Genomic DNA, 27,730 nt, shown 5'->3' with positions numbered 1-27,730 from the left:
TAGGAAGCCGAATGCAAAGAGCTATGTTCCTTAGCAGGTTTCCTGCACTCTAGATCAGTTCACAGCAGTTCGTTGGTGTAAATGTTGGTGAACATATTGTAGTAGTTCTCGGCTTAGTTGTTGGATTTTCTTTTTGGCTTGTGCAGTCGTTGGTGTAATCGTTGGAGTACATTTCTTGAAACTTTTATGGTAAATAATTGTGCTGATTTTTCATATTACTAAATATATATTATAATTGTTAAAATGGGTTGGCTAATGTGCTGAATTTCTCACAAAGTTTCACAAATGGTGATGGCATAATAAGGGCTTGGGCAGAATGCAAGCGGATAGCACACGTCATTGACACCTAAAAGCCACATTCGCAACAGTTCAGTGCCACTACAGTAACCTCTCTGATTACGCCACACACAATAATGGCAGACCTAGAACATATTTCACTGGTATCAATCTGACTGAATAAACTAATGCATGTTTTGAGTGCAACAAGAGTTCCTTGGTGATATCTGCAACCCATTGACCCATCAACCTGCAAGTGCCCACTGTATTTCGAGCAAGAACTGTGGACCCCGACCTCCCCCGGTATCCACTCTCCATGTAGATGTGCGTGCGTAATTGCCTTTTGGCTTCGTGTTAATTTCCCTCGTGGAAAACGCACGACAGGAAAAACTGGAAAGAGGGGGGAGAGCATGTCGTAGGTGCTACATAAATTTGATTTTTATTTTCCCAGAAAACCGAAACCGAAATAAGAAGAATTTTTATTCATAAAAATCAAGTGGCAACATAAATTCGTGTGTGTTACCAAAAACGTAGGTGTATTTTGTGCCGATGTTTGTTCTTTTCTGTTTCAGTTTCAGTCTGTGGAATCGGATTTGGTTTGGCAGCCTAATCAGGCAAACAGAACACGCAGAGCAGTTAAAACGCACCAAATGCCCCATACAATTTGTATAATTTTTCAGACCAGAAAATATTAAATAAATATGCACACATACATAGACATGTGCATAGCAGCAATAATAATAATAAAGAAAAAATAAAACCAAAGCAACTCGTCAATTTTTGCCACTTAAAATTCATAAAGCGTCGCCTGAGCCTCAGAAAACTTCGGCAGAACAGACCATACATACATACGTACATCTGTACATATGTATAGAACGACGAGGGGAATCGGGGAAGTGGGAAAGGAAGACGAGGCAGGATTGCATTAAACTAAAAGTCCTGAATTTGACATTTAAACATTTCCATTTTTAGAAATTTAGTTCTGGGAAGCTAATTCAAACGAGTTAAGTCATTTGTTTAGCCATAACTCTGGGGCAATTTGATAAGGGTCGAGCAGGTAATGCAAGTTCTTGAACATTTATTTATTTTAATATTTTGACAGTCATGATGCATATTTGTGGCCACTGGCCAAGCAGCATTAGCAACATTTAGCAACACAACTCCGCCCATATAAATGCACAGCTTTTGGTCAAAATGAATGAAGTAACGACGAGGGCACCTTTTGAAAACGATACTTCTAATTTCTGGAAAATTTAAATACCATCAAACCAGCAAGCCACCACTCGAAGATAAGATCAGGTTCAGGTATATCGCATAGATCAAAAGGATTTGGGGACCAGCTTAACTGCCTGCCACATTTCCGCGAAAATTTCCCAGCTCAGTGAGCGTCCTTTTTGCCATCGAGTTGTTATTTTTTTTTTTGCCAATTAGCGTTCTAATCAAGTGTAAACTAATGCTAAAAGCCAAGCCGGGTTCGCCTCGAACGCGTGAATTTGCCACGAGGACAAAGGCTTACCGAAAAGGGTAAAAAAAATAGTAACAAAAGGTAGGAATTAAAAAAAAAAATTATATTAAACTAAAAAAATTTTTATTTTATAAAAGAATAAAAAGTAAAGGCTTGATAACTGATAGTTGATAATTAATATTAAACAAGAGATCGGCAATCACAGGATGCTGTTTTTTTTGTGAAAGAGACAACTAATTTGACTACTTTGCCGAACGGTGAGTGCGAGTGAGATGGCCACAGATTGTCGTTGACTTTGTTGCTGCTGCCGCTCTGCCGGCTGATTCTCTTTGATCTGCCATCGCACATCTAGGAAATGTTTGTCAAATTCATTCGACCGTTCTCATTGTTTTTGACATTTCTTTTAGTCTTCGCAGTTGCTTCTTCTTTTTGTTGCTGCAGCCTCTTCTTCTTCTTGTTTGTCGTCTGCTCGATCACTTTCTCTGCTTTTTTGAGAGAGGCTTTTTCCTGCGTTTTTTTTTTACTCACTGAGCGCCAATGCCAAACACATGTCCAGCTAACAACTTGAATGCATTGTTCTCAGTCCCACTCAAGCCGACTGACGAAAAAACAGCAACAGCCAAGATATTAGCTCCAAAGATCACCATCGAAGATTTCGATTAACAAATCGATTTATATAATGCAGATTTAGATATTAAAATGTATTACAATTTAGCATGCATTTCGGCAACGATTTTGTAAGCTCGAATTCTGTGACTTCGAAAACTTCGATCTTTAGTGCTATATATTTGACCCCCGCCGTCGTCGATCCCCTCCCCTTTTGACGACCCGATTTTTAAGCGGACTCCACCACTCCACGCACATTCGTCAGGCATTGTCGTTATTTTTCTGGCGCCAAAAAGACGCCGTCTTCGTCCTCGCTAGCTCTGTCTCGTTCTGACCCCGCCGGCCATCTCGCTCGCACTCTCCTTGCTCACTCGCCTGACATTCTGTCTTAAGGTTGTTGTTGGTATTCCCTTTTTTTTGTATCTTGCCCCATTCTTTGTGCTAATTTTTTTTATTTTGTTTTTGCTTTTTTGTTCGGTTATGTTTTTCTTATTTTCTTTCCTTTCTTCTTTTTGGGTTCTTCTGAACTCATGTTGTTCATTATAAAGGACGTCATCATCGTCATCTTTTGGGTTGTTGCTGTCGTTGTTGGTTGTCATATTTTGCCTTGTTTGCTTTGTGCATTTCCAAGTTGTCCGTGGAGAAAAGGGAATATCAGACGGCGAAAAAAGTTGGAAGCCAGCAAATGCGTTTTAAATATTCCATTCCATGCAGTTCAAGGCGGGCTGTTTCGAATTCCAGGCGTTGCTTATAGTTGTCGAAAGATTGGGCCTGGAAATGTGTACCAAATCCGGGGTTCCTTCATCATGAAGTTTCTTTGCGAACTGAAGACTTTCTTGGTGTCTCATTCCAACGTTCCCATGTTCCATCCCACTGTGCCCGTGTACATTGCCATTGTTTCTTTCAGTTTGCAGTTAGTGCACCATTCTCAACACCTCCTCCTTAAATGTGATAATCACCCATTAGGCTTATCAGTTGCCCACCAAAACTGACGTCTCATTAGCCAAGCGGAGCGTGTAAACAGCTGAATTCTCTCGATTAAGACCGAAACCATTTAGCGGCATTTTGTTACCATCAATTTTCGGCTGGTTGCGGTTCTCTGACCAAAAACTCAGACGTCATTAAGCCAAGTTAGGAGAACCGCTAGCAGCGCTTCAATTTCCAACTTGCAACTTCCGCTGCGTGGGCGCTTTATTTTTAGTTTTTTTGAGGGGAAACTTGGATTTATACCGGCGACGGAAGCGCTTACTTAATTAGCCGAACCAAAAAAAAAAAAGAAAACTGAATTTTTGGTGTTCCTCAAATTAATTTCCATTTAATTCAAAGTAGGCGTAAATGCAATTTAAATTAACAGCCACCAAAATGCGCCACTTAAATGTTTTTGTCTTTCTCTTTATCCAATGCCTGTCGCTTTTTAATTTGTTAAGATTTTTTTATGACATTTTTATTGTAATTTAAGCAGCGTCGTGTTCAGATTTGGATTTCGGTTTTCAGTTTTTGGTTGGTGCGGATTGTAGTTTGAACCAAACTGGTTTTATTTTATATAATTTACAGTTGCCGATAGGTAGAAATATTTTTTTGGAGGGTTTAAATTGCATACCGGGTTGTCTTGCAAAGTTCACATAAAATATGAAAAAAGAAACCAAGATAAAAAAATCTAATATTCACTGATAAAAAATATAGTAGTGATTTTTCAATCCGTTCTTAAGAAAAACACATATAATAAGTCACACTGTTTTATTAATGAAATGATTGCTTACACAAAATGTAATGTAGCAAATATCTGGTAAAAAAAACTATTGCAATATGCGTATCTTTCGTTACAAAGAAATGTATCTAATTGCCCATTGGCCATTTGAACAAATTTGTTGTAAATAATTACTGGTTGCGTATAAACGCACGATGTGTGCAGTTATCTGCGGGATCCCACCAATTTTCCATAAGCTCTACACGGCAAGCCGGCGAAATCAATTTGAAATCAAATTACGCGCAAATTATCCAATGGACTCATGAATTTTCCAAGAGTCGAGCGAAACCCAAAGGATATATCCACCGCATGGAGGGTCAATCTATCGCTATGCCAATTATTATGCATTTTTTATCGAACTGAAAATTGTCAAGCGAATTTGGTACGGAATAGCTGGAAGAGGGGTTTTTGCCCAAATAGCAGAAAGGAAAATTACAGCGTAGAACCGAAGAAATTTCCAAGTTACTAAGCAAATTAAGTGTAATTTAGAAGGGGCAATTTTTCGTAACCCCCTTCACCTTCGCGTATTTGTCAACTTAGCACATCGATAATTTTTCCTGCCCCCTTTGGCAGGACGACAATTTTAACACAATTATGAAAAACGTTTCCAAGATGGCAAAGCGGGGAAAATGGTAAATGGAGAATGGGGGATTGTGGGTGGGATTTGTGGCTCTTCAGGGGTTGTGTGTGCACTATAACGAAATTTCGCCCTCAACCCCCAATTGACCCCTTTTCCCCGCCCGCTAATGACTTTGTGGAGGAAAGCTTGGGGAAATATGAAAAAAAAAATGGAAAAATAAAAAACTAGAAGGCGGACACGCCCATTTAATTGAGCCTACGGCTTCGAGGAGTTGGGCGTTCGGGGGGCGGGCCGGGGCAGGCCAGTGCACTTTGATTGCGTTTTGTCGCCGTCAGCTGAGTTTTTACCCAAAACGAAAAAGGAAGGAATCGAATCGAAGGAGCAAGGGAACAACAAAATATGGAGGAAATGGAAAATTTTTATTTATGAAAATTAAACAAGTGAACTTTGACAGGCGGTTGCCCAGGGTCTGACCCCTGATCCCGAAATAAAAAAAAAAAACTTCGAAAAACTTGGAAAGAGTGGGTGTCCTGTGGCGTGTCATTAAATATTTTTGTCTGTCACATTATCGCATGCCTGTCACAAAGTCCCGACATCAATTAGAAACTATGTATGATGTGGTACGAAAAGACAAGTCATCGTCATAGTTTCTAATCACATCCACAACATATTACAATCAAAAAAAATAACAATAAGTGCTATTAACTCCGTTTTTATAGAATGTTCTCAATAAATTGCCGCTTTCAATTAGCTAGAAACTGGCGAAATCAAAGCAATCTCGCACCATCTTCCATCTATCTATATGTACACATATGCTATTTTTGCGTTTTTCTATCTGCCTCTCACTTGGGGTCAACATTTGATAATTTCTGACATTTTTCTATAGATTTTTTTCAATGGCTTGCCTATTTTTCAAATCGTATTTCCTTGACTTCTCGCACTGAAAGTGTCGCCAAATGTTCAGGGGTGTGGAAAACGAGGGGAGACTTTATTTATTTGCGCTTAGACAGCAATTTCAATTAATTGATAAGTCACAGCAACAAGCAGCAGAACGAAGATAGATTTCACGCTATTTGCTCTAGCGACTTAATTGCCAGCGACAAATTGAGAAAAAGGGCGCAAATCTGAAGTGAAATTTAATTTTAGCTCATAAGTGAGTGAAGTAGAAGCACACTGGGACGACTGTGGCATACAAGTCACTCTGAAGGAGCTGTGAAACTTTTGTGAATGAAAAACTATAGCCACAAGCCGCCAAATCATTGCATCAATGAATCGAAATCGAAATTCGCTAAAAACAGGCACAAAAACCGATTGAATCGAGCCAAGTGAATGCAAATCCACTCGCAAAACATTCAAGTGGCACTCACATGAAGAGTCGAAAAAGGGAGGTGGTTTTCCAGCGGGGGGAGGTGGTTTGTGCGGCAGGAAAAACAATAATTTTGACATTGATGATGATGGGGCAACGGCAACAGAAGCGGCAACAATAATTCCGTTTGCTGTTTTGCCATTTGGTTGTTGCTTTTTTTTCGCACGTCTCGCAAGCATGCAACAGCAAAAATGGTAAAAACAACAACAAGAACAACGTGTGTGTGTGTGTGTGTGTGTGTGTGGCGTGCAAAAAAGTTGCAACTTACACACTGCCATAATCTCCATATGTGTGCTAGGTACAAGTACTTAAAACTTTTACAAGCCACTCGTGGCTCCCCTTCTCTGCCCATCTCACTTGCTCCCATTCCTCATCCATGGGCCGCCGCACCACGCCCCCTTTTACAACAATTGCATGCCACACTTTGGGGCAAGTCCCCGTACCCCTTTTGCAGGGTCATGAACTCGGCAGCACGGAGAGAAAATTGCATTCGCCTATGTCACCCTGCTAATCTAATGGAAATATTTAGTAAAATTCTTTATTAATAATTTTATAACTAATTAAATTGATGAAACTGCAATATCATTCAAAATGGCCCACAAAAAGGACTTCAATATACAATTAAAATTTTTCTCAGTGCACAAATTTCGTACCGACTTGCAAAGTGAAGAAGCATGGATGTGGTTGGCTTGTTTTTCTTGTTTCATTTTATTTTTAGTGGGGTTTTGTAGTTGGCTGGCTGGGCCACTTGGTTTAGTTTCACACTTCAAATCGCCAAACTGCTAATGAGCTTAAGGATATGGCCAGGAACACCCCGCCCCCCTCAGCCCCCCCTCTACTTAAGCTCGAAAAATATAATTTTCAGCAACTTTTTCGTGAGTGTGGCTCGCTTTTATTTCTCGTTATTTTGTGTGTACTTCCCAAGTGCGAACAACCAACAACAAAATGCAACTACTTGCATACAGATGGGGGCGTTGGGCGGTTGGGGGGCGTGGCCAGTGGACCTAGACACCTGGCCAGACGTATTCCCAACTTTCAGCACACAAAACTATTTGCAAATATTTTATTTTTGCGCTTATTTCCACTTTCTATTGGTGTTGCTGCCACGCCCACGCCGCCAGACTGGCATTGAAACTAAAGGCATATATATATATATATATATATATTTATATATATATGCATATAATTAAGTATATGGGAAAAGGCGGCGTAGAAGGCGTTGGCCAAAGAGGCTTAACCGAGGCGTCAGGCAATTTGTAGCTTAAAAACAGCAACAGAAGCTAATTGAATTTGGCCAGCTATGAAATGAATTACCGTAAAATGCGAAGAAAATATTAAGGGGGCTTTGACAACCAACTTTGAGGCAAGTTTATGGCTAAACATAAAGTTGTAAAGGAAATCTTATAAATTTGGCACTAATCTTTGAAAGTTGGTTAATGATTTTCCACATTAAACTAATAGGCTTTATGGCATCGTTAAACGTAAATGTCTCTATTCGCTGAGCCTAGAATATGTCTGTTTACTTCTAATTGAAATTGTAAATGTAAATTGTTACGTAAGTCTTTGCTGACTTTATGGCAATTACATATATATCGCATATAAGTATGAGGAGTGGGGGGGGGGGGGGGGGGGGGGCACTATCGGCGACATTTTTGAGTGCATTCACAGCTGCCACATTTGCACTCACTTGACACTCACTCCATTCACTGCGGCCAAGTGTGAGTGTGTCTCAGTGAATACTTTCTCAAGTAGGTGTGAAGCTCAAAACGCATTTTCACGCGCCAACGCAGCTTGAATGTCAACGTCGTCGTCGCATAATCATCATCGTATCATCATCATCTTCTCGAGGGAGAGAGTCTGAGTTTCTGCGGCTGATGACATGCTGCTGCAAAAATGGAAAATTATATACAAAAAAAACGAGAAAAAGGAGAAGAACGGGGGCGTCTGTTCACCTACTTTCAGCTCAACTGGGCGTGGAACTTGGGATCGGTTTTAACCGCTAACGGGAGCTTGAGACGTCGCCACACGTGCTCAAGTGGCCAAGGCTGCTGCCCGGGCTGTGACCTGACCTTCGGCCCTTCGGCCCCAGATCTGTGCCCTCGATTGCCAAAAGCTCGGCGCAAAGGCCACAATTATTTGCCAATATGACAGCAAAACATATCCAAAAATGAGTAATTTAACAATTCTAAGAATAAGGCTACATTAGTTCCAATTCTAATCGAGAATTTTACACACTTAAATGTTGGAAGACCTTTCACACCCTGTAAAATCAGTAGCTAAGTATACCCAACGGGTACTGTATACACTCACCTGCCGCTCTTGGTGATGACCATTTCCGTGCCCAGTTTGTGGAACTTCTCCCACAGGTCCTTGCCCTCCAGCGTGACCTTGGGATCATCGACGACGCCATCGTCCTCGGGCTGAAGCGCCCGGAGCGGTCGCATCGCCGGATGCAGCTGATGGGCGACGGCCGAGGCAAGGACGACGTCCTCGGCGGTAGTGTAGGCGCTGCCCAGGTGGTGGGCGTGCGGATGGGCGCCTGGGTGATGCGGCGGGAAGCGCAATCCACCGCCGGGATACAGACCCGGATGTGGTCCGGCCGGACTTCCAGCTAGAGCGGCCAGTGCCGCAGCTGGAAAGTACGGTGGTGGTGGTGGGGCCGGGTGCTGTTGCTGCTGTTGTTGCAGGTGGTGCGGCGGTGTGGGTGGCGGCAAGCCTGTGGCGCCGGCGGGCGGTGCGGCGGCACCCGTACTGGGCGAGTGGTGCGCGGCGGTTGGGTGGTGCGACGGATGGGCGGCGGCTGAAGCTGAGTTGTTGCTGCTGCTGCTACTGCTGTTGTTGTTGGGCGGTGGTATTGGCGGTAGACCAACAATTGTGGGCGGTGGTGTGCCAGCGGGCGATGGCGGTTCCTCGGTGGTGCTCAAGTGGTGTCCTTGCTTTTGACTTGTGTTATTATTGTTGTTGTTATTCGTGTGGTTGTTGTTATTATGGGTACTGTTATTATTGTTGTTATTGGAACTGGAGTTGTTGGTGTTGCTGGTGGTGGTGGTGTTGCTGCTGCTGTGGTTGCTTTGCGGCGATAACTGCGCACCACCACCCGTTGGTGAAACGGCCACGAGATTGTTGGTGTTGTTGGCGCTTGAATTGGTGTTGCTGTTGGAACTGGAGTTGTTGTTTCCGCTGTTGGTGTTGCCGCTGTTGTTATTGTTGCTACCCGCCGTCAACAGCGAGGAAACGCTGAAGTCAGTGGGTCGTTGCGTTAGCTGCAGAAATGGATGATATGCCATCCCATTGGCGAACCTGGCGAATGGATCCTCAGCAGACTGATGAAGTAGCAGCTCCTGGACGTCGTATCTCATCACATAACCGTTTCAAACAACCAAGTGCGTCATGCAGAAAGGGTTTCCCACGGCGATCTCTCCAAAAAAGGGATCTCTCTAGTTTGACTTTTGAAATTTTTAGATGCTTTATTTTGTTTTTGTTCGACAGGTACTTGTTTTTGTTTTTTTCTTTTTTAAACTTTTTTTTTACACTCACTGACTTGTACACTTTATTTCTCTTCTTGTTGTTTCAAAAAAATTCTGGTTTAATTGCTATAAAAAACGTAAATATGATTTTTAGTTTGGGTTTCCGCTTGAGATTTTCGAGATCGTCATTATGACTATTATTTAGATAGATTTATTTTAAAAAAATGTAGAAAAAAATGTTGCCTTTGGATTATTTAAGTTAGTTTATATCAGGGTATGGATTCTTTCTGTCCAATTGATAAGCCCATTACGATATTCAAGAAATGAGTAAATAAATATTAGCGTGAGTCGAACTTTTTTCATATAAAATCTTTCTTAAGTCCTTAGTATTTCTTCTGGCCTAATAATTCACTTCAGATTGTTTGTGTTTTGAAGTATTTGTCCTATTTGATTAATTTTTCATTGACTTTCCCTATTTAACTTACTTCTATAATTTTAACTTCAAATTGACATTAACTTTTAAAGATCTATCCCTAAAAACTAGCACTGTAACTGATACAATAATAAAATATAGAAAGCTCAACCTATAAACAATGATTTATATTTGCAATATCTTCTTTTTCGGTTTTAAGCTTCGAGTCTTCAAATTTCCTCTGCAGTTTTTATGGTTATCGTATTTGTTTTCTATTTCCTATGTTTTGAGTTCTTTATCAGGTTTTATGTTGCTCTGGTTCTTTGTTTGTTTTGGACTTTTGCTTGCCTTTCCGTATTCTGTTTTGGCGACGGCAAAACGTCGAAAGTGTTTAAACCTTGTTCTGTTTCTCTCGTCTCTTTTGCTTTGCAAATTCACTTGGCAATTTTAAGTTTTCTTAGTTAGCTGGTTGCTGTAACTGTTGTTTGTTTGTTGTTTTTCTTTGTTTGGTTTGTGTTTGTTTGTTTTTTACCAAGAAGGAAGAACGCAAAAAAAAGAGCACAAAAGGGAATCGGCGATTTGGATGAAGAATATGGATATGGCGACACGGCGATCAACGAACAACGAACGTAGGGAGAAACAACAAACGACGAGAAACGACGACGGGCGACAAAAGCGACAAACGACAGGCGACAAAAGCGACAGAGCGGCGATGACGACACGAACTACACGCCGGTCGCATTCAAACTGGAAACTGGAAATACACACACGCCGAAACGGACGCCGACTGCGCTGCCTTCGCTCTGCTAGCCGCTCGCGCTCTCTCGCTCTCTCCCGGTGGCCCTGGGCGGCGAGCGAGCGGGATGGCCGTATATGGGGGTGCGCTCGGTGCAAGCGAGAGAGCGAGAGTGTTGAGTTTCTTTCGCGGAGGGCGTGTGCAAGTGAGAGAGAGCGAGAGGGAGCGAGAGAATGAGTGAACTGCGGGGTTCCAATAAGAAAACCAAAAACTCGAACCAAAAGTGTTGAGTTGACGCCTGTGTAGGTGTCTGTGTGCATCTGTGTGCGAGAGAGTGCCAGCGCTCGCGTGTGTGTGTGTGCATGTGTCTGTGTGTGTAATGGGAAATGGCACCAACCAACGGCGGCAGCGACGTCGCGTCAAAAGCAGCGTGTTAGAAGTAACAAGGCAGCTGACACCACTACAGCAAGAAGAGCAGAAGAATAGGTGGTGCTGGGCGTGGGAGTGGGGGCGGAAGAAAAGAGGATGAGAGAAGAGTGGGAGAAAAAAAATCAGGCACAAGAAGAAAATGTTAAGTAAAAATTAAATAAATATTACAAAATAAATCCAACGGAAAACAAATCTACGTAGAAATAAAAAGATCAGAGAGTTCAAAAAAGAATAGAATAAAAACAAACAATTCAAATACAAAATTATACACAAAATGCAAACAAAAACATAAAAAATTGTTAAGTTGAAACGAGCAGGTTAAGAAGTCCTAGTTGAAAATGTTTTGTTTTTTTTTTTTTTTAAGTCAGAAAAACTTAAACACTTAAATTGTTTTTAAGAAAATGATGAGATGAATACATTTCTTAAATCCACAATTTACGAACGAAATAAATCGGCAGGAAAACAGAAGTTGGAAGCAAATAAAAAGAGGCACACTAAATCACAGCCTCTGAGGGGTGAGGCGAATGCGAGGGGCGTAACAAGGGGTGGCAGAATCGCAAAGAAGCAAATAATGAAAAAAAGAAGCGGCCAAGTTGACAAATGACGCGCAAGCGAAAAATGCGCTTCAATGGTCAAATGTTTGTCGAGGGGTGGTTGGTGGAGGGGGTGGCATTGGTGGGTGTAGGGACGGTGTGGTGAGATAAACGAGGCGGCCTGGCAGCCCGAAGGGGTGGCATTTCCCAGGCAGAGATAAAATAAAGCGGCTGCGAGAAGCACTTTAAGGCGCAAAAGTTGACCTACAATGACCTCCAGACAATCAAAAACACTGCTCGAAAAGACGTACATAAATCTACCATTTACGACAACATAACATAAGGGCACACTTGCCAGAGATTTCGAAAGTTAGGATAAGTCGACCCGTCTTTAAGGTAACTTTTCGACTTCTGTAATACTTGCGATTACAGACAGTTTGTTGTAAGAAACTGTGAGTCGGCACCCACTCTTAACCCGCCGCTGGCCAGCTGGATCCACCCAAAAAACACACCTCTTATCGAATTTTAACCCCCAGTGGCCACCTTTTGTACCACCTTAACCCGTCAAAAACTAAACGCTTGTTAGCCGCTTTGGCAGCTTTTATGCGTCCCTAAAATGTAAATGAAAAGATTTTGGATTTGTGAAAGGGGATAACGGTGAGCGTGAAATTTCCAAGTGCGAAAAAGCAGAAGAGCAGCAACGACGCCGACAGAGGCAGAGACTGCAGCAGAGACGTCGACGTTGTGTGACAAACTTGTCGCCAAAAGTAAAGGGCAAACATCAGAAGTGCGAGCGAGACGGCAGATGGCGAGAGGCGTGCAAATGAAAAGGCAACCGGCTCAAGTCACCAACACCAAGAAGCCAAATGTATTTTGTCACACGTACTCACGTACACAAGCACTCACGCACACAACCAAAGAGGAGACAAAGAGCGAGCCGGCAATATGGCGGCTTCCCTGTGTGCCAGAAGAAGACGGCAAGCGACTTGCTTCTTCCTCTTTTGCTTGTGTGACAAGTTTAACCACAAACACACACACTTTCACACACTCGTTGAGGGGAGAGCACAATCAAAATGGAACCTCTAATTCTCTCTCCTGCGCGAAAGAGACGCACGATAAGGTGACAACATTTACGTCTGTGTGTGTGGTGTGAAAAATTACAGCAAAGCAGCGACGTTTTTCGTTTCTTCTTCGATTTTGGTTGGTTTTTTCGAATCTCTTTTTTCGGTGGGTTTTTTGCTTTTCGAATGAGTGGTATGTTGTAGTTTGAGTCTTCTTGGTGTGGGTGCAAAACGGAAGAAGGCGAAGAACGCGGAGAAGTGGTGTGTGGTAAGAGGTAGGAGGGAAAGGAAGAACAAGGAGGCGTGGAAAAGGCGGCTTAATTGGTCTTTGAATATCGCTTCCCAAAATATACGTATCCCAAAACCAGGAATCAAATTCGCAGCAATAATATTTTTTTCGTACTTAACAACGTGGAAATTAATTGTAATCCTTTTTTACACTTTCGGCTTATGATTAGAATATAAAATTATTTATCAATCAATCTAAAAAAGAACTTGTTTACTTTCAAAAAGTGTGAAACAATTTCCGGCCGTCTTTTTTTATATTTGGCGCAAAACTTTTTTTGAATGGCGGACACAAAGAGACACGAATGCTGTAAAAAGTCGGTGAAAGTCAAAAGTGGAAAGGTGTTAATAAACAACCAACCAAAATGCAGAAAATCTCAAGTTTTTCGGCATTTTAAAAGGGTCTTTGTGGCTCTCTCTCTCTCGTATGCTCGTATGCTCTCCAGTTCTCTCAGTATTGATTCAGAGTGTGTGTGTCTGTGGTGGCTGTGTGTGAGAGGTGTGTTGAAAAAGCTTACACTTACACCTACGCAGCATCCTACTCTCATTCGCTCGCCTAAGTGATTTTTTTGCTGGCGCTTTGTAGCTAATTAAAAGTTGATGTGTGTGTGTAAAAAAAGAAGTGGGGAGGTCATAATTATCAGAGGAAAACTTTATTTGGCGGCATTTATTTCCACTGGCTGTCTTTTCTTTTCCCACCTACATATCTGCCTCTCTTTCAGCGACTTTCTCTCTCTCTTCTGTTCTGTCTCTCGCTCTCTGTCGCACTCTCTTGTTTATTTGCTTAACATGGTTTAGTTGTGTCTGTGTGTGCGTGGGTGTCTGCAACTGTTTGCTTTGTGTCTGTGTGGGTGGAGGCATTTCTATCTTTCTCTCTGTCACTGTATGTGTGTGTGTCTGTGTGAGCCGCTTCCTCATCTGCGAGTGTGTGTGTGTGTGAGTGTTTGTGGAAATTTACGAGCGGCGCGCGTTAAATTATCTAAATATGTTTGGGGCAAAAAGGTGACGACGAATGGGTTAACACTTTGAAAAGCTGCTGATGCGATGCTGCTCTTTTGTTTGTGTTGCGTGTGTTGGTGTATCCTATACACGTATGAGCATCTCAAAATGCATTCGTACAAAAGCCAAATGATTGGCACCTAATCACAGGGCATATTTTTATTTAAATAAATGTTTATATTTAATTAATTAACCAATAAATAGGTGGAGGATTTAAATTCCTCGAAATGTCACTTTAAATCGAGATGGAACTCATTAATCGAATGTTACAGCAAATACCACATTAATTTCACCCACACTTACAACTAATTTCCAATTGCCTGAAGCGAAGATTCGGAAAATTACGAGCTGCCGCTTGTTTTTCTTGCTCGACGTTTGAGGCAATCGATAAAATTAGCATAAAATTAAATGTTATATATGGCAAAGGAAAACAATGGCTGGACTGGCAGCCACCCAAAAAATGGGGTAGGAAAAATCAGATATCGCTTGCGTGTGGAGCGGGAAGAGAAGGAGCATCGCAAAAGGGGGGATAACATAGTAAATATGTCTTGTCTTATGTAAACAGGATGTATGTACATATATGTATGCTAACCTATTACTGTGTGTGGGTGTGTCATACAAGATCTGGGCTTTGCCTTCATTTCCCTGAATATTGAGTTCCCCAGAGTTCGTTTATGTTCCATATTTAGGTCCACCCACGGAAATATATTGCCAATTCATGGCTAAAATCACACATGTGCGCTTAACTTTTGCAAAATATTGCTCTTTTCCGACCCTGAATGGCAATGCCTCGCATTTTGCGAAAGCTTTTTTGCGTTCTTTTTATTTTCTTCGTTTTTGTACTAATCCAATTATATAGATAGTTCAAATGCGCGGGCTTAACTTTTATAATATGCTGAGCAGTGGTATTTATTTGAAAAAGAACTTTCGCTTTCTAAAGTAAAGTGCTTGTAATGATACAATCCCCAAATAACTTAAAAGCATTTGTAAACTAAATATCGAAATAAATCACATCCCAATTAATACTACCAATCACTAAAATTTCTCAAATGAAATGGAGCGAAAAAGTAATGCATATTAGTACAAAAAATGATTATCTAAGCCGCCATTTTTTTTGCTGTAGAATCCTTTATCCTATATTTTGCTCCCCACTTCGTTCGTCTGATGAGTGTTGCCTACTTTGGAGCGTCAAGTAAATTGCCAGCCATTGTGGGCGTTTTGGATGGGTGGGCGTGGGCAGTGGGTGGTTGGGTGGCCACTGCAATTGCTCAATTACAGTGCAACAGACAATGCACACACACACACACACCCACACCGATGCATGCGCGCACCGCAGCTGTGTGTGTTTGAGTGTGTTATGTTGTGTTGAATTTCACGCCAGGCTGCCAAGTGTAGTCCGTAGTTTTTCGCCATTTTTAACGCGTCGCGTCAGTGTGTGTGTGTGTGTCGGTCTGTCTGTGTGTGTGTGTATTTATTGTTTAATTAACTTTACGCCTGTCTATCACACACACACACACGACAGCCAGCCGACGCGTCGGAGAGACAGACTTTCAATGTTGTTTGCTCGGCTTTGTCTGCTGTCTGTGTGCGTCTGGCTGTTACTTGTGTGTGTGTGCGTGTGCATGTGTGCGGGCACTGTCATGTGTGTGTGCGTGTGTGCATTCTGTGCATAGTCCTTGCATCCTGGCCGCTTGTTGTTGTTTTTTAAGCTCAACACAAAAGTTAATCAGTTAGGGCAATGTGTGAAAAACAAAGTGCATTTCCCCCGAGAACCCATCTCACTTACTCGCTCGCTCCCTCCCTCTCTCTCCCACTTCTTCTCTTTCTTTGGCGTTATCGCGTTGCGCCGAGAAGTGGAATAAAGATTGGGTTTCCAGAGGGGATTATCATGTAGTTACCTTGTAAGCTTAACAAGCTTACTCCAGGGAGATTAAACGGATGATAATATAATCGAATGATAAAATCATATTAATTCGCTATCAAAACTTTGATTGTAGATATTACCTAATTAATTTACCCAAGTTTTGTCGCTACAAAAGTGTAAAACATTTAGAAGGTATACTTCTGCTACTTAGTAACTTGTTTTGCAATGGCTAAATTTTTAGATGTTTCCTAACTTTTGTAAAACAACATATTTCATAATGAATGATAGTTGCTGCGATGTTTACTGTTGACTTATATGCTTCTTTTTTATTTTTTGTCTATTTTTCTTTACTCTTTTAATTACCAAAGCATTAACATTTTTGTTTTCATTTATGTGTGCTGCTAACTATAATTTTTTATACAAGAAATACTATTAGTTCATATATTTTTTTTATATTTTTCACTTCTCTTTATTAGATGCACCTTCCCGATATTCCTTTTCGCTCGGATTTTTTTCATCTTCCGGCTCATGGATTTCCCGGGTCCGGTGTTTCTTTCTGCCTCTCTGCACTGCTTTTGTTTTGTCTCTCGATTCTCCTTCCCGGCTCTTCCTCCTTCCTCCCTCCTCCTTCCCGATTCCCAACTTTCTCTTCTTTCTTCTCGCTGTTTGGCAGTTCCATTGAAAAGCGCTCTTCACAAGCAATTAAACACACAAAAGCGTTTTGCACGCCGCGCCGCAAGCGAAACGGACAGCTCGTCGGTCGGAAGGGGGGAGGGGAGTGAGTTGAGGGGGGTTATTGGGCGGAGGGGTTCGAAGTTGGTAGCACCAACAATGTGGCCAAGATAAATGGATGGCAAACTCCGGAGCTCAGCTGCAAAGCTGCAATATGAATAATCGCCTTGCTAAAAGGGAAATACACTCGTGCAAAATAATCGCAATACAAATTATCGATTAATAGCACAAAAACTGAAATTTGGATACGTGCAATTGAAACGTCACTAAAAGTATGCAATAACATATTCTAGTAAAGCTTTCCACTGGTAACTTAGCACACTTATCGCCGTAATTTGAAGTGGTTTCAAACCTTTGGAAATTTCTGCGATTTTCTTCGATTCACACCCACATTTATTGCGAGTGTAAGAAGTGGTCTGCAGGGGGGTATTCCAAGGGGGTTCTGCCAAAGTGGTTGGTGTCAGGGGCGTCGGGTGGGCGGAAAAGTGGGGGGCGGTGGTGTGTGCAGCCAACACTTTTTGTGTGAAAAGCTCTGAGGGCGTAGGGAATGTCTGGGCTTCGAGTGTTTACACAAGCGATTGGCCAAGACACAGAGACCCGCAGTCCGCTGTGTGTGCGAGCGAGATGGGTAGTGCGGAGCGAGAGAGAGAGGGCGAGACAGGATGGAAAAACATTGTGGAAGGGGGTGTGCGGGGGGGCATCTCCTCGATGGCGAAGGAGTGGCCAAAGTACACAAAATTCACACCAACACCAACACTTGACAATTTACCACTCACTGGGAAAATGGAAATGTTTGTATGTCTCCACGAAGGCGAGACAGTGTGTGCGACTGAGAGGGCCATAGCCGGCCAGAGCGAGACGGGGCGATTGCTTGCCAATGGGCAAACGGCAAAGTTGTCTTCGTTTCTAAGCCAAGAGCCACCTACGACATGTGAGATACAAGGCACCCACACTCATGTCCAAGTGTGGGCTAAAGTGGGGGTGTGTGGGTGGGTGTGTGTGGGTGTGTGTGTGGCAGTTGCGGATGTGTCAAGGATGCCAAAGCGGATCTGATCCCCAGCAAAAATGGCCATATCCATCCATAAACAAACACGAAGAGCACTGGCAGATAGGAGCAAAGATGACGGTTACCCGTGTACAGTAAACTCTCCTTGATTATAAAATAGAATGCATTGGGTTTTTCTCGTGATTCTTATTTAATGCAAAATAGGAGCAACACTCTATGAAGTACGTAAAAAAGGTACCAAAGTTCTATAAACCTGCCAAAAACAAAAAATAAACTTTTTAAGAACCATGAAAAGTACGCTGAAACCAATGTCGAAGTTAAATTTTGATTTGCCTGCACTTTATTTGATCGATAAATAAACCAAGAGAAATATTAGAAAGCAATTTTCAGCTAGTTCTGTTAATTAAACGAGCATTTTCCACTTTCGATTTGAGTGCAGGCCAATTAAGGAAAATCAATTCTCGAGGCCCACCAACAGTTGGCTAAACAGATGAGAAAATCACATCGTTCGTCCGGGCCAAATTAGTAAAACCCATTTGAAATTAATTATAAATTTTGTCAATCGATTTTCGGTCTGCATATGAAAATAGTAAACTCTGGAAGTGAGAAGCGAGAAGACGAGAACTTTGCCAACCCAGCCAGTGCTGTGAAACATTTTGAAAACTTTTATTCACATATTTATTTATTCATTTCCCCGAATGGAAGTGTGTGTGTTTGCCTTCAAGTGTCTGACTCGTGTCAAGTCTTTCAAAAGCCAACTACGATTCCATTAACAACGGCAACACAAACAGCCGCACAAAACTCTCTATGGCGCTCATAAAACTCGGCAGCAGCGGGCACCCCATGCAGTGGATCTGGAAAAGCGGAAAAACAGGGAAAAGCGAGGGGCAAACCGGGGGCCAAAGCGGGAGAGCAAAGTGTAAATGAAAACATGACACCTGGCAGAACTTTTATGATGCGCTAAAAAGCAAACTTTCCGTTTATTATGCAAAGAGCATAGCTGCAGAGGAATTTACTAAAAAAAAAAAAAATCAAAAAAAAATAACTAACAAGATTGCGAAAGTGCAGTTTTCCGACTTTATGATACCCGCTAATGTAGTTTTTCAACTTGAAAATTAAGTCCTTAAGTCTGGGTTTTCAAATATTTATCAGATTTTTTTGAATACACCGGAAAGTTAAGTTGTTCAGTTATCGTTTAATATTAACACGTTCTGTATACATTCCTACTAAATCATATATCTTAAACATCGAGTTCATAGGTATTTCCCAAATAAAGATCTCTAATATGGGATCTCAGTTGAAATGGCATAGGTCCTCGAGCTATCGATCCTTGTATCGAGAATTGACCATCTCTAGAGCTCCATTTAGAGGGTAGTACTGCTGAATCGCAGCCAACACACATACATAACCGAGTGCAACCTGAAGTGCCGCTGCACTGACCAGCGGAAAAGGGAAAAGCTGGAAAAGCTGAGGCAGAAGCTCATTACAGGACCTGCGGCTGTGTGCGTGTGTGCCGAAGTTTGTTTGCCAGTCGGATTGGATGTGTATGGGTGAGTGAGTGTGTGGCAGTGTGTGTGTGTGTGCTCGGGTATGTGAGCTGGTGAGCTGGTGAGCTGTTGAGTCCATGAGTCCATGAGTGTATGGGGTGTTGGCCAAAGGGGCGTTGCAATAAAAAAGGCGCCAGGCTGACGACGCGTTCAGCAATTATGCCACACAATGGCTAAAATGGACGGGAGAGCATGTGAATGTGCCGCAAGAACAAGCGCAAGAAAATGCCAAAGTTTTCAAAGAGAAGGGTCAACACACCCTCTGGACTTTTGCCCCCCTCCCCCCGTAATCCACGTTTCCGACACGGGCTCTTTTATAGGTGCGATGGGTAAACAACAACAACAACACTGCAACTGGGCCCCTGGAGTTCAAATCGAAGTTGGAGGGCCGCCAAGGCGGGCGATTCGCGTGCTGACTAATGGAATGCCGCTGGAGTTGTTGGATCTCCTTCGAGATATACGATATGAAGATTTCTGCGAGATCTTCGAAAGTTAAAGGAAGTTTAGAAGAAAAGAATATAGTCCTTCAAAATATGATACTAGAACTTTTTCCATCCTATCACAACCTTTTCATATAGAGATACTTAGAATTGCTTAGTATCTTTGGATACTTTAGCTGCATCTCCTTTCTCTTGTGATCTCCCCGATTTCTTACCATTCCTCTGACCAATCAGCTAAATGATTCTGACCAAATGGACGCGCCAGTGGGCACATCAAATGAAATCGAGCGTTGTCCGAGAGCCCGAAAAAAATATCCAGTGAAATGTCAAACCAAAGGGCAGCGGGTGGAAAATCTTGGAGGGGTTTTCCCGAAAGGGAGTTCATGGGGACCATGCAGGGCGTTACAACAAAGCTCGTGGGCGAACAAAGCGAACTGCAGAGAATGGCTAGGAAAGCTGTGTTGAGCAGAAGAAAAGAACACTTATAAATAAAAACATGCTCATTAATGTAAAAGTCAGTAACAGACAGAGACGGACGGCAACGGCGGGTGTGGGAGAGAGAGGGCCAGACAATGGCAAAAATCGAGGCGTCGGCGCTGGGATAGAAATACACTTTAGTTACACTCAACCTACCCACATTCCTAAGCTCCTTTTGGCCATTATGATATTGTATTGAAAGTGCCAAGTGATGCTGTCATAAAAAGTTGCGCTCGGTTTGAGCTTTTCCCCATCAAAAGAAAATGGAAGGAAATAAATGAATAAAAGCCGAGACAAGACCGAGAATAAAGAGAAGTCAAATTAAATGGAAGGAAAGAAATGGAATCGAATTGATTTTGTTAGATATTTCGCAATAGAAACATATGGCAATTGACTGAATCCTTTAAAGTTGCAATCCTAAAGTAGCTGTCATCTTACGATTTGGTGTTCGAGAAAATGCAATTTGTATGAACTAAAAAAGATGTCAGTATCCACAATTTTCCCTTGCATTTTGTTGAAATCTAATTAGGAAATGTGACAAACAAAAAACCGCTTAGCAAGTTAACGAGAATTGCCAGGTCTTTTCATACAAATCCGCAGCAAAGCGTAACTTTAGTTTGCGCACAATAAAACCAAGGATGCTAAATCCTTTTGAATAAGCATTTCCCTCAGCAATTTGCATAGCAATTAAAGCGAAAGGAAACTGTCAAGTGTTTTTTCCTTTTTTTCTTTTTTGCATATATATATTTCTTAACCCTCTGGAGCAGCAAACAAACAAATAAAGAAGAAAAATCGCGTGAAAATGCGCCAAATTGTTAGACAAAAATTTGCTGTATACATTATGCACAGCCACTCAAAACACAACAGAAAGAAAAAAAAAAGGAAAATCAGAGGCGGAGTTTGTTTCAGCTGCCAAGACGTTAAATTTTTTTTTTTTATGTCCGCGGCCAAATCATTCCAGCAATGTTTCCAACAGAAAAGAAAACAAAAAAAAAAAAAATGATAGGAAGATGAGAAGTATGAAAAGGAATTTTAGTTCTGGCATTGTCAGACGGTGGGTGGAAAATCTTCGAGGGGGCAACGTTGCACTTGACAGCTGCGAGCTCAGAAAACTTTTTGGACGCCATCAAAAGGCTCGATGAAGTGCCTCAAGTTTTTTCGAGAGCAGTCTCCATCGAAATCAATTTGATCCCGTAACAAGTAGCATCCTCCCGCTGACTATATACAATTTCAACCCACCTGCAGGCACACGCACCCTTGTCAGGAGAGAGAGAGCTACAAGCTACGAGCTGTGGGCTGTGGGCTGGATTCTCTTGAGTTTTCCACCGAGCTTTGCTTATAAATTAAATTCGTAATTGATTCCTGAATCCGCAATCCTGCAAATGGGATTACAACACGTTGGAAAATCGCCCGAATGAGAACCACCCCCGGAAAGCCATCAGCTGGGAGGGGATTTGTGTGGAGGAAAATTGCGTGAGTGCTGCTGAAGTCTGAGGCCAAAGGAAGTTGCTCGATGTCAGTCAGTTTTGCACGAGACAGGACCTGGTTCTACATCCCCAGCTCCTGGCTGCTTCTTCCCCTGCTGCCAAGTCAGCTGGCGTGTTAGTCAGTCAATAGATAGAGCCAGGATAGCAGGATACAAAGGATCTGTCCATCGGATGTACAAACGCACACGCATCCATATACGAGTATGTACGCACACATATATATTATGGATGTGGTGCGTATTTATCGGTTAAGTGTGCACTGTTTGTTGCCTTCAACCCCCAAAAAACAAGGATAAGTGCCGCATCCAGGCCATTCCCAATTCCCGAAATCCAAAAAATACAATCCCCTCTTCCGTTTTCTTCCGCCGGTTGTAGCAACAACAATGGAGCTGGCATTTTATAGTAGCACAGTACACAGTATATACCCCACCGAATACTGAATACTGAATCGTGAATCGTGAATCCCGAATCATAGCCATATCCATGTCATAAGTCCGTTAGCAGCTTACCAACGAACAACCCCGACTGGAAACCTCACCAATTAATTGGTGAAGTCAGCAAAAGATATAGGTATTACGTGTTGTGGTATTTTGTAAGAATTTTGCGTATATATAACACTTAATGCCATAATTCTATCAAGACAATATATATTACCAACTGTGGAGTATTAATAGTAATAATCCCTACTCAATAAGGATCAAAAATGAAATGCATGTTCCCTCGGAAACAAGAAGAAAACATTCTCTGATAAGTAATACAAATGGTTGAGGGTTGTTACCTACTTTGAAAAGGGTTAAGTACCATGTTTCTAAACAGTCATAAAAGTCACTAAGCGCTAATAAGCATTGCAATAAACTTCTCTCTTCGAAAGAGAAAATATTTAGGTGCTGAAGTACTGGGGAAATCCTTTCTTACAAAACGTAGTTCTGTAGAATTGAATTGATTGGAGTATTACATTTACTTCCTTGATTTCCAGGCTTAGTATTTCGAAATTATAACAAATAGCCAAAATGTTTGCAAGTTTTAAATCCTTTTCCGCATAACAATAGATATCTAGCAACGTTTCAAATTGTTTTTGAAGTTCTTCAAGTGAAAGAACTTTGTGTGAGACCAGATTGATCGAGTGCTTGGCCAAGTATTTTCATTCTTGTGTTCATGGCTCGGTTCGTTTGGCGCAGCCGAGAGCCAAGCGACAAATCCAGTTCTGAATACAAGTTTGAATCGGTGGTCCTAGGCCGCACCGATCTCCTCCGCGAATCCCCTTTATCCCCTATTGAATGAGGCCCCATACAAAAACCGGACTGTGCCGCAGACGCCGACTTGAGATATTATGTTTTCCGCAGCTGTCAAATTTGATTTGACAAATGTAAATAATACGGACAGACAAAGAGATTGTTGACATAATGGAAGGCGAGCTGATTTACACTTTTAGCTGCGTGTCGAGATGCGATCGTGATCTCGTCTCCGGAACCCCGCTCCCCATATCCCCCCGTCCATCCACATACATTGCATATATAGAGTTTTTTTTCTTTTTTGTTGTGTCATGCCTGAACAACTTGCAAATCTAGCGACTGTTTGACTGACTGCCTCCGGCTAATGGCTACAAATTGTCACATCAGTTAAGTAGCGAAAAAAAGTCTGAGAAAACAATTGGCGAGGCGATAAACTGATGATACGGGTTCGGAAAGAGTTAGCTAATTGGATAATGGTTCCGATTTCGTTGCGCTTCAGCGGATCGGGATGGGGAATCTCCTGGGGGTTGGATCAATCTAGACAATCTCATTGGTGTGATGCGATGTGATTACCATAATGGGAAGGACTTCCTCCAGTCTTTGCTTGAGGACTTTCCCATTAACTTATTGGATCACCAAAATATTGAAATTATCAGTAGTTCTACATTTAATGTTTTTAATACTATCTCAAGTAGGGTAAAACTCAAAGAGCAGATATTTCTTATAGGGTGTTAGTAGTACTATTTATTTCCAGACAGCATAAACATAATATATTTGTATACCATTATGTTTCATGATCTGAAACGGTATTTTGAAAATCTCAGGCGGAAACCAGTGTGTTTTTTATTTATATTCTTTAGACCTCCCACCTTGCTTTTGTTTGCTTTTTTATATATTTATATTTAAGTTTAAATACTCCACACTTTACGCACTTTTCAAACACAATTTTCTTTAAATCTTGTCAGGTTTTCGAAAAATTCTGGGCTGCACAAAAAAACAAAACAAAACAGAATCTGCAGGGTGATGTTGTTTCTTGATTCCTTATCGTCGACGGCCACGAAACGGTCAACGGTTAGCGGTTAAACGGTGAACCGTATCGGTTAAGGTCAGAGTATTTATTTTGCTTTCGGATTGGAGCAAAAAAGGGGAATCACACGTAAACACGGCGAGACATTTGGTTTATCTGGCGACGCGACGGCAAAAGCGTTTGACGTGAGCGTGTGACAGGCGGCGACTGCTGGCCGAGAACGATCCAAAAAGCCGAAAAGCCCGAAAAACAAAAAAACAACAAATAACCGGGCCAAGACGACGCCGAGCGCCAAAGTGCAAGAAGCCGGCAGCGACGTTCGCAGCGACGCCGGCAGAATGCGAAAGTGGGGAATCCCCATCGCGTGGGGGGAGGTGGGTTGGCCCGTGTTATGTTCACCACACGCGGGCAGAAAAGCTTAGGCCAGCTTAGCATAGGTTTTCCCCCTCGCCGGCCTGTCGAATGACAAGCATTTTGACACCCAAGTCGTGGGTAGTCTTGTAGTTGCTATTTTGTGGGTTACATATTTTCTTTTTAAAGCCCTTCTTTGTAATCCCTACACCCCATGCTCTATTCTCAGCTTCTCTTGGCGAGGCCATTCTTTCTTTGCTTTCCTGCTTCTTGTCTTTGTACGTAGCCTACCCTCTGGTCTAACCCTCTATAACTTTCTTTCTTTGAGTGAAATCCCTCTGTGCGTTTAAAACCCACGTACACCCCTGGACTTTCCGCTGTGATCTCCGCTCTTCGTTTCATATGAAGTGTCGACGTTTACTAACAGAATTCCAATTTTGAATGACGCTATTCGCCACTCTGCTCGACGCTCTGCTGCACCAAACTCACCACGGCAGCACAGTCGACGCCGGCAGAGGCAGAGGCACGAATTCGCCTCGTTTCGCTTCGTTTTGAGTGAGCACTTCTGTGCATCTGTGTGTGTATGTGTGAGTAATTGAGCACTTACTCAGAACCGGTTTATGCTAGGTTTTTTTTGTATCCTATTTGGTCCGAGCCAGGATAACAACACGCCGGATAACTCACGCATATTCGAATCGCATCCTTTGACTCCTTGGGAAAAAAGGACAGCGGCTTAACCGTTAAATGTGTGTGTGTATGGTGGCCATTTTTTTGGGGGGGCACTACGAAAAACTGGAGCACAGATTAAGTCCCTGCCAAGCGAAAATAAACAAATTTGCAGAAATACGTGGAACCAATTTCGGGTAAAAGGAGCCAAATAAAAAACAAACTAGGATGTTGGCATTGTTATGACCTTTAGTATCTGAAATCTGGAGACAGCTTTAATATATTAAAACAGCTAAGAATTCTTTTAAGACGTAAAAATGCCTGTAGCTATTAGTTAAGTAATATGTATACCATATATATATATTTGGGTTGGTAATACTTGGTAATCAAATGAAAGAACAGACAAAAAGTTCGGCTTAAAAACAAGAGTTTATATTCATTCTAAGTTAAAGCAAAAATATAGAAAACAACAGATAGTTGGAGTTCTATTAAGATTGAGTTAACAGCTTATAAGAAATTATTTAAAAGGATTTTCGTAGGAATAATTATTGGATTTCTTATTTCTTGAACTGAGAATTTAGAATTTAGAATTTAGAAGCAACTTATTTTTTTATTTATCATTTAATTTATAAAATATAAAGTTGAAAAAGGGAATAAGCTCAACAGAAGTAAAAGAAGAAGAAGAACAGAACAGAAGATGAAGATTGTGCGTGCGAAAGGGAGGACCAATGTCACGCAGTGCTAACGGTAGTAGGAATGCCTTATGACACTTTCCTTCGCTTTTCGCCTTTTCTTGGGTTTTCATCCGCCGAAGCGCCAGAACGTAATGAATAAAATATGCAATAAGCGTAAAGCAGTAGAAATATGCAAATTCGTTTACAGCGTCGCATCTTCTCTACTCTTGCTTTCAAAATCCCCCTCCACAAACACATTCTCTCTCCCTCACACTACGGCACTTTCGCATGGGTGCGAAGCAGACGGCCATAGAGTAACGCCCCCTGCAAGGCGACCATTTTACACAGTTTCATGTGCGCAAGAACGAGAAGGCAAGTGCCAGAGGGAATGCGCATTCTCTGTGAGAAAGAGTGGGAGAGCGACTTAATGTGTGTGTGTGTGTATGACTGAGTGAGTGAGTTGAGCGTTTTTTACCGAGCTGTGGTGAGTTTTTTTCTCATCTCATCGCGATCGCTTAGTGGGCGGAGTCTCGGGCTTGTGTGTGTGTGTGCGTGTAGAAGCGAGATAGCGCTACATGGAGAGAAGGAAAACACGCACGCACACATAGGCAGCGATTTTGTCACACAAGCAAAAATGTCCTTTTTCGTCTCCTTGCCTTCTGCGGTCCCTTATTCCTCAGTTTCCACTTCACCTATTTGGCTTTATTCGGTTTTTTGGCGCGAAATTTTTGGCTCAAATTCGGAAAAGGGAGCTAAAAAATACGATTTGGAGGGTTGATAGAAGCACAGAACTTTGAAAAATAATATTTCTATTAAAAAAGAAAAATTTGGAAAAGATATTGCTGTAATTATGAAAATCGCATTGTAGGAAGCCAGATAAGTATTGAATTTAAAACGTCACTTATTTCTTTGGATAATTGATGCTTCAAATATTGGTTTTTTGATAATTCCAGATCGCTATTTTGAAATAATGTTGCGATTAACTTGAAATTGAAAATAATTATAAAATAAATTTGTAGCAAATAAAACCATTTCCGAGCCCCTATAACATTAAAAATAACATTTAAGAAGTTCCTGGATGCATCTGCCCTGGCCGATGAGAATCAACTGTAAAATATGGCGCAATGTGCAATGGTTGATAATGGGGCATGTGGCGCGCATATCCTACCGATTCGCGATTCCGTATAGCCCGACTTTTTTTACGCAGCTCTGGCGCCTGCGCCTCGCCTGCTAATTAGTCGAAGCTTCCGATCCCGAGGGATATACGAAAAGGGTGGCGTTGGGGGCCGGGAATACACTCACTGCTTGTATTTGCTAAACTTTGCATTAAATTTTGGCGCTGCACAGGCTGTGGCAATTAATTTAGAGGCGCAACAAGCGTTGAAAGCGTCGAAATGAAGTGTGACGAGCATCGCAGAGGAGCTGCCACATCGCCACAGATGTATGTATTTCCTTGTCCTCGGGGGAAGGATTGCACTGCAAGGAAGAAGGGCCAAGTTCTCGTAGTCCAAATAAGCATATGTAATATTTATTATTCACTTTTAAATTGAATATTTGTAGTCCGAATTCCTCAGTTTGAACGCCCCAGAGAAATCCTGACAAAGCAATGCAAATTTTGAGTTCTTCAAGTGATATTTTTATCGCCTTTTTTTGCCCAGTGCATGGAGGGCGTGCTGCAGGCTTTCCCACCTTTCCTTGGCTGCCTTACCGTGTCATCTTTTTCGGTTTCTCCAGGCGAATGTCAATGTGCGTGACTTTTGTTGCCGATGTAGCTGCTGTTTTCTGCCTTTTCCAGTTGCATCATTCAACCATGACAACAATCATCTCCTCGGCTTCTTTTTGCTCTGTGCCTTTGTTGCTGTTGCTGTTGTTGTCAAACACTAGACAACAAATTGTTGTAATTATGTTCAGGTTGCGTTTCGCTTGTCGCTTCCCGATGTCATAATGCTACCCGCAATTATGGTAAAAGTTGCATGAAACAAAACAGCAGCAATAATAGTAGTAGTAGTAGTAGTAGCAGTAGCAATAATAATGGTAACAGCAAACAAACAACGAGCCCAGCGGAAAACGTTTCATTTTCAGTTATGAATTGACAAGAGTCTCTCCATTTTTCTCTGCATTGTTTTGTTTTTGTAAAATGAGCGAGGGAAATGTGGAAAACCGCCAGGGAATTAGAAGATGGGTGTGCCCTTTTCGCAAAGAGTACTCTTCTGCGCCAAAGGATCTGCAAATAAGCTTTATACTCCTCTGATTTATTTTTGAAAT

At 41.9% G+C, this 27,730-nt stretch overlaps 1 protein-coding gene and 1 long non-coding RNA gene across 8 annotated transcripts in view; one reads left to right on the top strand and one right to left on the bottom strand.

Moving 5' to 3' along the window:
- LOC6725097 (optomotor-blind protein) overlaps positions 1-10,698 on the bottom strand; it is a 56,770-nt gene extending 46,072 nt beyond the window's left edge. For all 7 annotated transcript variants that reach the window (XM_039298161.1, XM_039298162.2, XM_039298163.1 and 4 more), the window contains exons 1-2: positions 10,452-10,698; positions 8,351-9,633 (exon numbers count right to left, since the gene is read on the bottom strand). In XM_039298161.1, coding sequence (XP_039154095.1) covers positions 8,351-9,399 — 1,049 coding nt within the window. In that variant the 5' untranslated portion in view covers positions 9,400-9,633; positions 10,452-10,698. The remainder of the gene's footprint in view (positions 1-8,350; positions 9,634-10,451) is intronic.
- LOC123327390 overlaps positions 1-27,730 on the top strand; it is a 72,456-nt gene that overhangs the window by 21,857 nt on the left and 22,869 nt on the right. The window lies entirely within an intron of this gene.

Source organism: Drosophila simulans, chromosome X (genome assembly GCF_016746395.2).
Source record: "Drosophila simulans strain w501 chromosome X, Prin_Dsim_3.1, whole genome shotgun sequence".
NCBI lineage: Eukaryota > Metazoa > Arthropoda > Insecta > Diptera > Drosophilidae > Drosophila > Drosophila simulans.
This window is presented reverse-complemented; position numbering and strand designations above follow the sequence as displayed.